The sequence below is a fragment of the Mixophyes fleayi genome, chromosome 6 (genome assembly GCF_038048845.1).
Source record: "Mixophyes fleayi isolate aMixFle1 chromosome 6, aMixFle1.hap1, whole genome shotgun sequence".
Classification (NCBI taxonomy): domain Eukaryota; kingdom Metazoa; phylum Chordata; class Amphibia; order Anura; family Limnodynastidae; genus Mixophyes; species Mixophyes fleayi.
In genome coordinates, this window is record NC_134407.1 from 124,759,162 (window position 1) to 124,773,495 (window position 14,334).

A 14,334-nucleotide genomic window follows, 5' to 3' on the forward strand; every position below is an offset into this window, starting at 1 on the left:
TTGAAATCACCCATAATGATGGTGGGGATGTCTGAAGATAAGAAGTGAGGGAACCATGCAGAGAAATCCTCAATAAATTGTTGGTGTGCACCAGGGGGACGATAGATCACCGCAACACGTAGAGAGAATGGATTAAAAATGCGAATAGCATGTACTTCAAAAGATGTGAACACGAGTGATGGGACATTTGGTAGAACTGTGAACATGCACTGTGGGGAGAGAAGTAGTCCAACCCCACCTCCTTGTCTGCCTTCAGGTCTGAAGGTGTGGGTGAGGCCACCATGTGAAAGTGCTGCAGTGTCTGAATGCATGAGCCATGTTTCTGTTATTGCCAGAAGGTTGAGGTTTTTTGAGAGGAAGAGATCATGAATGGAGGTAAGTTTGTTACAAACAGAGCATGCATTCCAAAGGGCACATTTAAAGGACTTTGGAAGAGAGGGGAGACAGGTGATGTGTTTGAGGTTTGCTATAAAGCCGTAGTGCTCTGATGTATGTGTGTGCGAGGAGTGTGGGGGACCTGGATTAGGTGATATATCACCGGCTAATAGAAGCAGAGAGAGAGAAAGATAGGTAAGGGGATTGTAAGATGTGTGACTTTTTATTTTCTGGGGACAGGTGGAGGCTGTACTTGTTAGAGATAATAAATAGGACAAAAGTTTATGAGTGTTAACTAGAGGTGAGTGGAGTAATGCAGGTGCAATGTGGACAAATGTTTGTGTTGAAGGGGTGAAAGATGACACAGTCCTAAAGATAATGCCATGAAAAGAGACCAAGAAAAGCAATTTGTTAAACATTGTGATAAAAGGAGTGAAAGCAAAAAAGTTAGGGGATTTTAAAGAATTACCTATTTGCAGTGTTCCGTATAGATTAGAGATGGTCACTGACCCCCGTGTTTTGGTTTTGGATTCGGTTTTGGATCTGGATTACCGTCGTGTTTTGGTTTTGGTTTTGGTTTTGCAAAACCGCCATTGCGTGTTTTGGTTTTGGTTTTGTTTGGTTTTGTTTTGCTATTTTTTTCTTGGAAAATCCATGTTTTTGGGCCTAAATTAACCCAATTTAGTGCTCCAACTGTTTCTTCGTTGGTAGGCCTATTCTACACACAAAACAGATTGTCTTCCTCTCCATCTATGCATATTGGCAATGCAGCCATCGTCTTTGAATGTATATTACACCCTACACTTATAGTTAAATATGTAAAGAAATGGAAAAAGCCAGTTTGGTTTCTGTCTCTCAAGGCCCCTCTCCACTTGTATAAAATACCAAAAAATTCAGCCATTATAGACTGTACAATATTAATTGACATGGAGAAAGCCAGTTTGGTTTCTGTCTCTCTAGGCCCCCCTCCACTTGTATAAAATACTAAAAAATTCAGCCATTATAGACTGTACAATATAAATTGAAATGGACAAAGGCAGTTTGGTATCTGTCTGCATCAGATCCTCTCTCCACTAGGAGTAAAATAGAAAACTATTCAGCCATTATATAATCTAGAATATAAATAGAAATTGAGAAAGGCAATTTGGTATCTGTCTGCATCATAATCATCAACATCATCATTAGCGCCCTCGTCGCCTACACAAATCTCCCCCTCATCCTCTTCTAATTCCAAAGTGGCATCCTCAATTTGGGTATCACCGGCTACACTCGGGCTATTAAGGCACACATCAGCAGAATGCTCACGATTAGACATCCCACTGTTGGATGGACTCTCCACAGGGATTGTTGTCATTTGTGAATCAGAGCAAATATTCTCCTGTAATGCCTCACTGTTATCTTGCAGCTCGGCTTTGACGCGTAACAGTAGTTGTGCACCAATTGTAGGCTGGGTAACTTTTTGGGATCTGCCACTAATAGCCAAAGGTGAAGGCCTCATTCTCTCTTTGCCACTGCGTGTGTAGAATGGCATGCTTGCAATTTTTTTTTTATCGTCACTTAACTTTTGCTCAGTTACACTTCTTTTTCGCTTCAATACAGTAAATTTTTTTTTGGTTTTTGTTTTTTGCACTAATTTGAAAACACTCTGTTGTTTGACATCGCCTTGGCCAGATGACGTACTGGGAACACTGACATCAGGACTGGTGACAGAACCTGGTTGCTCATTCAGATCATATGTGGACTGCTTTGAATCCATTCTGAGCGCAAACCACTGGGGAGTGCTAAAAATTATTTAGTAGATTCTGCTGACAGTTGTGACTTTTGACAGCCAGAAATATTAATGCACAATTAGGGAGGACACCCCAAAAGCACTGAGGAGTGCTAAAAATTATTTAGTAGATACTGCTGACAGTTATGACTTTTGACAGCCAGAAATATTAATGCACAATTAGGGAGGACACCCCAAAAGCACTGAGGAGTGCTAAAAATTATTTAGTAGATACTGCTGACAGATATGACTTTTGACAGCCAGAAATATTAATGCACAATTAGGGAGGACACCCCAAAAACACTGAGGAGTGCTAAAAATTATTTAGTAGATACTGCTGACAGATATGACTTTTGACAGCCAGAAATATTAATGCACAATTAGGGAGGACACCCCAAAAACACTGAGGAGTGCTAAAAATTATTTAGTAGATACTGCTGACAGATATGACTTTTGACAGCCAGAAATATTAATGCACAATTAGGGAGGACACCCCAAAAACACTGAGGAGTGCTAAAAATTATTTAGTAGATACTGCTGACAGATATGACTTTTGACAGCCAGAAATATTAATGCACAATTAGGGAGGACACCCCAAAAACACTGAGGAGTGCTAAAAATTATTTAGTAGATACTGCTGACAGATATGACTTTTGACAGCCAGAAATATTAATGCACAATTAGGGAGGACACCCCAAAAACACTGAGGAGTGCTAAAAATTATTTAGTAGATACTGCTGACAGATATGACTTTTGACAGCCAGAAATATTAATGCACAATTAGGGAGGACACCCCAAAAGCACTGAGGTGTGCTACAAATTATTTAGTAGATACTGCTGACAGATATGACTTTTGACAGCCAGAAATATTAATGCACAATTAGGGAGGACACCCCAAAAGCACTGAGGTGTGCTACAAATTATTTAGTAGATACTGCTGACAGATATGACTTTTGACAGCCAGAAATATTAATGCACAATTATGGGGGACACCCCAAAAGCGCTGGGGAGTGCCAAATATGAAGAAAAAATAATAAACCTCTATCCTCCTCTCTGCACTAGCGATTTTGGTTAGAGCAATTGCAAGAACAATATTGTATTCTCTGTCCCTGCTCTAATTAGCCTATGACTACACCCTGCTCTCTCCCTCTGTCAAATGGCGATGGATTGCTGTGGAGGCGTGTATTTATAAAGTTGAAGTATCGCGAGAACCGAGTCCCGAGATCCGACAACGTCACAATGACGTTCGGCCTCGATTTGGATTCGGAATGGGCGGGAGAGTACTCGGATACCCAAAGTTCGGGTGGGTTCGGTTCTGGAGAACCGGACCCGCCCATCTCTAGTATAGATAGACAAGTAATGTAGAAATAGGCTGTGGCAGATGTAGCTTATTCCTGGAAGTGAAATCAAGTCAAATGTAGTCCAATGTTTGTCCAGCTGTGTTGTCTAACTGTGCATTTTCTTATACTTGTGAGAACACCCACTTAGTGCAGAAAACACACACATACGTCTCACCCCACATACGTCACCCCATAGACTGAAGCTAAGATGTAGTCAGGTTAATTTAGGAATACACTACAGCTGTGCTAATTGGTCAGCTAATCAAAGTAAAGGAAAACATTTGTTGAATAGGCTAGAAGAGGCAAAATACCTATCATAAATTATCAATAAAAGACTCTGGCCAACCCAAGTTAGAACTGGTAACAATTTCCTATAACATACTTTTAAACACACAGTTGCAGAGATGAGATACACAAATTAATGTAGTTCTGACTAGTAGAAGCTGGACATACTTCCATCATATTTGATAAGCAAATGTGTGGGAGGTTATGACTGGTTTATTAAAGGGGGAGTTACGACACTGGGATATGTCTGAGAGAAATTAAGAAAGGTATAAACTTTTGGAATATTTTTGAGCAAACCATAGGTGACCCCCAGTGGACATTTCCTCCCCACATTAGCATATATACTGCCGCTCTGAATGCCATCCCATTTGTTTGCTTTAAAAGCCTATGTGTGAAGGGATTGTCAACTCTTGGATCTCAATCCCAATACAACTACAGTGGCTGTGTGAGGACAATGATCATCCAACGCGTTTCATCCACTATACTGGACTTTTTCAAGGATCCTTGAAAAAGTCCAGTATATCGGATGAAATGCGTTGGTTACATCATCCTGTTTGTTATGTGCGGCGGGACGTTAAGCATTCAGCACGCTACGGAGTAGGATTTCTTCAATCAGCTTGTCCGGAAAACCTCTGAAGTTAAATATTCAGCTTCCTAATATGATCAGCCACCGCTGATTATCAGAGCTATAAACATCATATACTTAACATCCTTGCTCATCAGTGTGTTTTTTGTGCCCTCCATTTGCTTATTTTAATTGTATATCTTAGAGGTGCTGCAACATCTACACGAGTGCGCTCCCCCTTTTTTATCTTCTGGAGAGACTTGCCTACACTCGCCTCACAAGCTTTCTTTCCGCAAACAACCTGTTGGATCCTCTTCAGTCTGGATTTCGTTCTCAACACTCCACAGAGACTGCGTTGACTAAGGTTGTCAATGATCTGATCACTGCTAAAACTAAACGATTACTCTCCTAATTCTCCTGGATCTCTCGGCTGCATTTGACACCGTTGACCACTCTCTTCTTATACAAACGCTGCAATCCCTAGGTCTTTAAGACACTGTTCTATCCTGGTTCTCATCCTACCTTTCTGCTCTGCTTCCTTTATCAGTTGGAGTACCACGGCTCAGTCCTAGGTCCTCTGCTGTTCTCTATCTATACCGCTTCTCTTGGAAATCTAATAAGCTCCTTTGGATTTCAGTATCATTTCTATGCGGATGATACCCAAATTTGTCTATCCTCTCCTGATATCTCGACATCTGTGTTGTCCCGTGTAACTGACTGTCTTTCTGCCATATCATCTTGAATGTCCTCTCGCCAACTCAAACTTAATCTTTCTAAAACAGAGTTAATAATATTCCCACCCAACAAGAGCATACCTGATATCTCTATCTCTGTTGATAACATGACCATAAAGCCCACCCCACAAGCTCGCTGCCTAGGTGTAATCCTTGACTCACACCTATCCTTTGTTCCCCACATTAACTCTATATCTAAATCATGTTACATTTCCAGAATTCGCACATATCTTGCGCAAGACCCCAAAACAGACTCAAACCACTACAATCTATTTTGCACGCTGCGGCAAGACTGATTTTCCTTGCAAATCGTTATTCCTCTGTTGAATCACTCTGTATGTCTCTACACTAGCTGCCTGTTTTCTACCGAATCCAATATAAAATACTTTTACTAACCTACAAGGCCATCAACAAAGCTGCACCAACATACATCTCCTCTCTTGTCTCAAAATATCTCCCAACTCGGCAACTCTGTTCTGCACAAGATCTGTGTCTCTCATCCACCCTCATTACATCCTCTCATTCCCGGTTACAGGACTTTTTCGGGCTGCACCCACTGTATGGAATTCTCTCCCTTGCACAATAAGACTCTTCTCTGGTCTACAAACTTTCAAACGTTCTCTGAAAACCTACCTCTTCAGACAAGCTTATAATATTCCTCAACCACCGCCTTAACCTCACTACCTTACCTTATTACCACACGTTACACAATTTCACACAAGACAACTACCCCCTGACCAACATTGTTGTGTGACAGGATCATTTAGCCCATGAGTCACTTTTACCTTTGCAGCCTGGCTGGGCCGAAATGCAAAATGTAGACTTAGCCTTAGCCTCATGTGTCAAACTCTCATTGTCCCATAGATTGTAAGCTTGCGAGCAGGGCCTTCTCACCTGTCTGTTTTACCCAGTTTGTTTATTAGTTTACTATGTTTGTCCCCAATTGTAAAGCACTACGGAATATATTGGTGCTATATAAATAAATGATGATGATGATGATGAAGCACAAAAACTGTGTGGCAGGAGTTTAAAGGAATGGGTTTCCATGGCCGAGCATCTTCATGCAGGCCGCACATCACCCACCAAGACCAATGCCAAGTGTCTGATGGAGTGGTGTAAAGCACACCGACACTGGACTGTGCAGCAGAGGAATCGTTTTCTGTGGAGTGACGAATCACGCTTCTCTGTTTGGCAGTCAGATGGGCGAGTCTGAGATTGGCGGATGCCGGGAGAACATTACCTGCCTAACTGCATTATTCCAACTGTAAGGTTTGGTGGAGAAGAAATTATGGTATATGACTGTTTTTCAAAGTTTGGGCTAGGCCCCTTCTCTCCAGTGAAGGCCAATCTTAATGCTTCAGCATACCAAGTTATTTTGGACAATACTATGCTTTCAACTTTGTGTCAAGTTTGGGGAAGGCCCTTTTCTATTCCAACATAACTATGACCCAGTGCACAAAGCAAGGACTGCAAATACATGGTTTGATGAGTTTGGTATGGAAGAACTTGACTGGTCCGCACCAGAGCCCTGACCTCAACCCCATCGAACACCTTTGGGATGAACTGGAATGGAGATTGTGAGCCTGACCCCATAAATGCTCTACAGAATGAATGGGCACAAATTCCCACAGAAACACTCCAACATCTTGTGGAAAGCCTTCCAAGAAGAGTGGAAGAGGGGGACCAACTCCGTATTAAAGTATATGTATTTGAATACAATGTCATTACAATCCCTGGATGCTTGTATTGGTCAAGCATCCGAATACTTTTGGCCATATAATGTATATATAAGCGATATAAAATGTGGAATGGTTGTACCAGGCATAGGAGATATATAGAAAATATATCAGTAAAACTTATCAGTACTACACACAGTGTAGAGAACATATCAGTGTAGCAAAACAACAAGCGTCACTTTAAACACCAAGCAGCAGAGGGCGCTGCAGTGAGCCAAATCATTCCGGCGTTCCAGCTTTTACCCAATCCTCAATGGGCATTCCTTTAAGCAGACTGGAACTGTCATTATTTTTAGTACCTCGCTAAAAATGTTAACATAGAGATGCAACCATAAACTTGCTATGTTCCCGAAATATCACATAAATTATGATTCCTATAGCGATCAATGCTTGAAAAGTTATATAACAATACTGACATCACACAGCTGTTTCGTGTCTAGAAACCTTATATCACCAGTCATCATGGCCACTGCTGGGAGAAAAATGAAGGATAATACTAACAATTGATATTGTCTTTTTAACATTATAGTTTGAAATCTATATTTACTATTTATACTCCATGAGGTGTTTCTTACATATTTTAACAGATAAATTCGCTTTCCTGTGAACGGCAATATGTATTTTCATAGCTATATGAAATGCTTAGACGCAATAAAGTTGTTTAAGAAAAAAACTCCTAGTTACATGAAACTACAGTTCCCAGAAACCAAGGCTGAAAAGGCGCGTAACAGAGCATGCGCGGTAAACTCTCTTGCACTCTGTCTCAACACTTCCCTATGAAAAGCTAGGTACAGTGATAAATGGGTGTGTCTAAGATCGTGCTGCAAACCTTTGCAGCTATGGAGCATGCGTATTACGTCTTGGGAGAAACTAGCGCTCATCTCGCACATGCGTAGCCGTGCGAGGTCCGTTAGCAAGGGTGAAGGGGGGGGGCGCACGTCATGTGACGCAAGAGCGCTGACCCGGAGGGGGAGCTCCGCGCCTGCGCAGTGCCGAATAGACAGAGCGGACTGGCTGACGGACGGATGCCGGGAGGGCCGGAGCCGCGCGGCCGCCCGAAACGGGCAGTAGGGGCCGAGGGGGCGGCAGGGGAGGAAGAGGCAGTGACCGGGGGCTCCTCCCGCAGGAGGAAGGCGGAGTGTCCGCGGAGGAGGAGAAGCCGCCGGGAAATGCCTGGGGAGGAGGAGGAGGAGCTAGGCCTTGGGGGAAGGCACAGGTGAATGACGTAAAAAAAAGGGGTGGTCGGGGGTCTGGTGTGTTAGCGCTGTTGCTGTGTGGTCGGCCAAGAGGAGAGGTGGGCGTGACACTGAGTGAAAGTGGGTAGAAAAGTTGAAGTGGGCGTGGCTGTATTTTGATTTGCATAATTGGGTGGGATTGTAGCTCATTAGGTTTTGGGCGTGGTCATGCATGTTATCAAATTTGTTGAATGAGAAGTGTGGCATTCTTGCTATTGTAAGTCAGGTGGGGAAAAAACTATGTTGGCAGCATATTTGGATTGTGATTGAAGCCTCCTATCTGATGTGCTCCTCGTGGGAGAAACACTTTAATTAAGATGGAGGCTTGTGTGTTTGGTATAGAGCAGGAAGTGGGTAGGTCTGAATTTCAATCAAGAAAAGTTTGTTCTCAGCAAGGTGTTTGAAAGCATTGTAAGATATTAGTTAATAAGATTAATTTGTATTTACAGCTACCTGGAGGAAGAAATGTTAGCTAATAAAGGTGGGTATGATCATTAGTAATGCCTAATTAATGCCTTTTTTGTGTCACATGAGAAAACAATAAACACAAAATAAGTTCTCGGATCAAATGGACCAGAGTGACTTAGCCTAAATTATTTTATATGTAAAACATTGAATACTGTCTACATTACCAATATGAAATAGATTAATTCAGTTTCTGCACTTATACAATATATAGAGCAATGTAAAACCAGACATTGAGACACGTTAGATGCCTTAAGCTGTTAATATGCAACATGCATGTGAATTAACAGTGTTACCCAGTTCATGTGTATTCCAGATGCCCAGCTTTGTATAGTTAAATGGCAGGGGTATTTCCAGGTTCCCTCATGTGAGATATAGGAATGGCAATAGAATTAAAAAAATGGATAAAAACTTAAACATACATCTGACAGCTGTGTACTTTGCTTTTAAGCTGAAAAGAATCCCCAACATGTTGTAATTTAGGGAAATGTTTTTTTTGCACCTGTCAAAAGGAAAAGGTGTAGTGGAATTGTGAACACTAATACAGTTATACCATTTTTATCATTCCTGAGCCACTCTGCCTTTATTTGCAAGTCTTGTCTTTGAGCACTGACATTCCAGATGAGTGTGTGAAGCAGGGTTCATTGTTGTGCATCATCATTAAGTATATAAAGAAAATAAGTTTGTGTTTCAGAATAATTGGCAGAAGTATTAGTGATAACTTTTTCCTTGTTTACATTTGTATTATTAGGCTTATCCATTTCCATTCAGAACAAGGCTGTCAATTGATCCTGTCTCCTGTTAATACTAGTATTAAAGTTAGTTAGCCTTTTAATGCAGTTTTGGTCTTTGGAAACCAGCTGTGTATTACTAACTGAATAAATTATTTGTACAAATAATATATTGAATATTCTTAATACAAAGTAGTTTGTATAGTTTAACAACCGTATTATATCATTTTGTAAAAATGGATGACTAAAAGAGAGATATGGTCTTAAGAAATGAACCACATTTCACACAGCTGACACTTAGGATAAGATTCAATTAATCGTGAAGTATCTCGGGTCGTCAGAAATCTCTGCTCATTTTTCGGTGCAAGGAAAAATGAGCAGAGAGTTCTACAGTAATTGCTGGCAATGTCCAAGAGCCACATCACCAGCCATTGGGAGAGCTTCAATTGCTGGCGATGTGTCGCGCAAACATTGCACCGTGCACATTACTGGCAATTGCGGTAGAAATCACTCAAATTTTTTTTCATGGGGTGTGAGGAAAAATGAGTGGAGATTTCTGTCAAATCTCATTCCGGAGACGCAGCTAATTGAATCTCCCCGTTCGACTTGGGATGATATCAGATGATCTATAAAACACACTTCTGTTATTGGACAATCACGGTTCCATTGCTTACTGTGTGTCAGGATGCTATATTTTTCTACAGAGAAAATTCAGTGTTCAGGCACATCACACTTAATTTGGGTTTTGGACAGTAATAGTTAAGTAACCATGTTTAAGAAGAAAACCTTTTTCGCTTGTAAAATGACTCTATTGAAACAGTGATTAAGTATTTGTTGTAAAGTTTACACACAGTCTTTGTAACCTTCTTTGCAACAAAAATAATTTGTGTTATCTACATCAGTACTGTATTTATTTATATTCACTCTTCATCTCCTCACCCCACCTTTCAGCCCCAAAGTGTGAGGTGGAGGAAGTAATTGTGCAAGAGACAGAGCCCCCCATAGTAATTCCAGATCAGAATGTGGAAGTGGTGGAGACCCGCACAGTTGTGAGGGAAGGCGTCTTACGCACCACACGTTCAGAGTCCCCTACCTTGGAGCTCATCTGCAAGACTGAACCGGATCCAGATGATCTTGTGTACGGTAAGAAAAGGAAATTAATGGAGCCATTTGTGCATATGACAAGTATCAAATAAACTTGTGTGATCGTTCCAAAAAACGTTATGAATGTTTTTGAATTGTAATATATTCTTCCAATATCAGGGATACAAATTATGCGCTATCTTATCTCAATCTTAATTGTAGAATATATATATATATATATAATGTGTGTGTGTGTGTATACCAGCCCACTTCAACCACTGTGAGTGCATGTAATATATGATATATATCACTCTACCTTAATGAAGGAGGAGAGGTATGTGCAGTAGACTCAAAGGGTCTAATTTTTAATTGTTACAGTGTGCTCATAAATCGGGCCTGAGCAACCTGTGGCTCTCCAGGTATGAAACTACAAGTCCCAGCATGCTCTGTCAACTATTGACTGGAAAATCATCCTGGGGCTTGTAGTTTCACAACACCTGGAGAGCCACAGGTTTCCATGACATTTAATGCTTTTACCAACGTGGATGGACTGGCTTTATTGAGTTTTCTGACTACAGCCGGCTCCCTCGTTATATATCGCCAACAACCAGACACCATCATGATTGAACTGAGTAGCTCAAATTGCTTTTCACGTTACTATGTTCAAAGCTGATGACACTCTGGTGGGAGCAGCCATAGACAATGGACTTGGTTCAGCTGGCCTGTCCAAGATGGCAGGAGAGGTAAGGGGGATATACACTGTACTAAAGAGTGTATATAGCAAGTAGTTACAGCCCTTGTGTCTACTCTGCACGTGAACTCCTAAAAATTGGTGGCGTATTCCTGGTATGCTAGAAATTTACAGCCAGTAGTTTAAGGATCTGGCAGTGTAAAATGGAAAGCTCTCTTGTCAGCACATTAATTGGAAAAGGTTTGTCAGTAACCCCAATATACATATCTGTTATTTATACAGTGAATTATATGGCCCTGTGAAATAAAACAAGAAAGGTACGTTTATTTTAAAGGACTTTAAAATCAGGTGACGGAATGTCTGTCTACATTATAGACATCCTTAAGTCTGCTCTCACCCACTGTGCTGACATGTTATGCCCAAACATCACTATAATGTGGCAGCGCTTTGCCCCATTCCCAGAACCAGGTTGTCACTGACAGCATTATTTTCCAGTGAAGGGGTCAGGAACAGTTGCTTTCAGCCCTCTGCATTGATAAAGCAAATCATGTGTTATCACTATCGTGATGTCCTCAGAAGTTTCCCTGAACTGAAGGGACTCCAGCTTCTGGGGATATGTAATTTCTCCTTTACTTGTCGGCACTGAGCTAACCTGGATCTAAATGGTTTGCATGTCACTTGCCGTAAGTTAATGGTTAACCTGAATCTACCAAATGCTGGCAATAGGTAGCCAGCAGGTTGTTGTTGATGGATGTTAGTTACGTATTGTGCTCAAGTAATTATAGGAAAATGTTGGTTCTGCTTTTATGTAAGCAAGGTTGTGAAGAGACGATGGCTATAAATGGAGCCACTGCACTAGATACTGACATAGTTGTTTTGCGGAAATATAAAAAGGATTGTAGGCATTAAGTAACTGATGTGAAAAGTTTATCTCTAAGAAGCTGGTATTGGTGTTTATCCTTCATGTTTTGCATTTTTGCAGAGATCAATGAGGGACCCTCCTCATACACAGGTGGAATCAGGTGAGGTGCACTTCAGACAGGCCAAAAACAATAAATATGATTTAAGTTCCTTTTACTAGTTCTAACTAAGGTTTTCTTTTGTCTTCATCTGCCTCCTCACTCCCCTGTCTCAGTGAGGAGGAAGAAGAGGAAGATGTGTTGGTAAGTGAGGAAGAGATTCCCTATAAAGATGACCCCAGTGATGAAACCTACAGACCTCCACATATTGACAGGTATTGGATAGTGTCCTTTAAGTCAGTTTTGACTGTTTTATTCCTTCTGTTTTATTATGCCACTTCCATCTCCTACTTTAATTTCTTATTTTTGTACTTTTCCACACTTCTCTATCCTTTTCTCATCATCTTCCTACTTTCCATTCCTCAGTGAGGAGGAAGAGGAGGACGAGGATGATGAAGAGTTGATAAGTGAGGAAGAGATTCCATATAAAGATGACCCTAGAGATAAGAGTTACAGGCCTCAGATGAACAGGTACTGGTGATTACTATTGTTTATGCATATTTTTCATTATGTGTGTGTCAATCCCGTCTCATTTCTGTAAGTGTTACTTTCTCTTTCCTTCCCATTTATCCATTCTTTTTTTTTAGGGCATCTACTGGGTCCAGGCGCAGAGGCCCACGTATCAGAGAAGAGACTGCGCCTGTAGAAGTGAAGATGGAAGTGAAGGAAGAGAATCCAGTACCTGAACCAGAAGCACCTAGGAAGTGAGTGACCCCTTAAGAGAGTAGTCTTTTACATCGTTCATGGCCATTTTCAGCTACGCATTGTCTCATTGCAATGGGAAATGTTTTATTGCCAAGTGTTCCAGAGTGAATTGAATATTTTTATATTTGTTGGTCCCCCCCCTAAGATCTTTTGGAATAAATATGATAATTGTTATATAGGCTGGTTGGAGTTGTATCACCTTTTGTTTTTATATCCTTGTTGGAATTGTGCCTATTGTATAAACGGGTAGTATATTAGAACATCTATATACATATCTGTGAATAGGAATTTGATATAATGTAGTATTTTCACCATGTGCCTTTCCTAATATTTGTAAAAATGTATTATAAAGATGGAATAAGTAATGACATTGCCAGTATCAGTTAGTTGACCTTGTCACAATATATAGTGAACAGTGCAGGCTAAAACTCCACCCTAATTATACAGATATACGCTAAATAAGCGCTATAGAATTGCGTCTGCAGAGTATTAGATGGTGTATTGCCATAAATTGTATCTGCAGATTATTAGGTTGATGTATTACATAGCCATTCTAGGATGGCTATATAATACATCAACCTAATAATCTGCAGATACAATTTATGGCAATACACCATCTAATACTCTGCAGACGCAATTCTATAGCGCTTATTTAGCGTATATCTGTATAATTAGGAGGATTTAAGTGGGACTTTGCAAGAAACTTTTTGCAAATTTTAACCACATATCACGAGTTTTATATTTTTCTTTTAATTATTTCGCTCAATATTTCCTTTTTTAATCAATCTCAATAAAGGTTATTTTTTATCAAGCACTCCTGGAGTGCCTCAACTTACACTGTCTTCCCCAATCTCTCCCCTTTCCCGTTCGAGTGTATATCATATTTACCAATACAGTGTTGGGTGCACCCCCCGGTTTAGGCTTGTCTTCAATCGGGATCACATTTACTATACATCAACAAGTGCTTGCATTATTCTACCTTGTGCTGTTTTCTACCTTTATGTCTCTAAAACTCCACCCTATTTACCTTTTAATTTTGTCCCTCAATGATTTTTTGAAATGAATGGAAATGTTAAAGTTTTATTGATCTGGAATCCTTGTGCTTGCAGGTTTAGTTATCCAAAAAGGATAGTAATTGCAATCTGTTGGCCAAATGTATGCAGAACTACATGCAGATCCCCTTCCCCTGGGCACATTAGACTGGACCACCACCCCGCAGACACCCCTGCCAGTCACACTTACAGAGCTGTCCTAGCCTCTGTCACCTCAGTGGTTGGTTAGCATACCTGGTGGCTCAGGTGGTGGAACAAATAGCACTAAATAATGTCTTGCAACCATAATGAGCCATCGGTCAGCCATGTAAATGGAAATTCTCTGTGTCCTTTGCATGAGTCACTGAGAAGTCAGAACCTTCTGTTAGGCTAATTAATGCATATCAGTAGCACTATTTAGTTCTCACCATTCCATTCAATCTGCAGGTCCTGCTGATCTCAGATCTCACTGTGATGACATCACATGCTATTTAACACTGTTAGTTCACACAGCCAGCATAACAGCTGGTCCATCACTAAGGTTTCTGTACCATCTGGGTTATTGGAAGTA

General features: G+C 40.8%; 1 protein-coding gene across 2 annotated transcripts in view; it reads left to right on the forward strand.

Moving 5' to 3' along the window:
- The first annotated feature begins 7,771 nt into the window (after positions 1 to 7,771).
- Positions 7,772 to 14,334, forward strand: part of ZFP91 (ZFP91 zinc finger protein, atypical E3 ubiquitin ligase) — a 36,604-nt gene continuing 30,041 nt past the window's right edge. The window contains exons 1-7 of one of the 2 annotated variants that reach the window (XM_075217272.1): positions 7,772 to 8,019; positions 8,488 to 8,519; positions 10,186 to 10,377; positions 11,991 to 12,030; positions 12,144 to 12,242; positions 12,394 to 12,498; positions 12,615 to 12,731. In XM_075217272.1, coding sequence (XP_075073373.1) covers positions 7,829 to 8,019; positions 8,488 to 8,519; positions 10,186 to 10,377; positions 11,991 to 12,030; positions 12,144 to 12,242; positions 12,394 to 12,498; positions 12,615 to 12,731 — 776 coding nt within the window. In that variant the 5' untranslated portion in view covers positions 7,772 to 7,828. Of the gene's footprint in view, positions 8,020 to 8,331; positions 8,393 to 8,487; positions 8,520 to 10,185; positions 10,378 to 11,990; positions 12,031 to 12,143; positions 12,243 to 12,393; positions 12,499 to 12,614; positions 12,732 to 14,334 lie in introns of those variants that run through there. The other variant, XM_075217273.1, reaches the window with a different exon arrangement.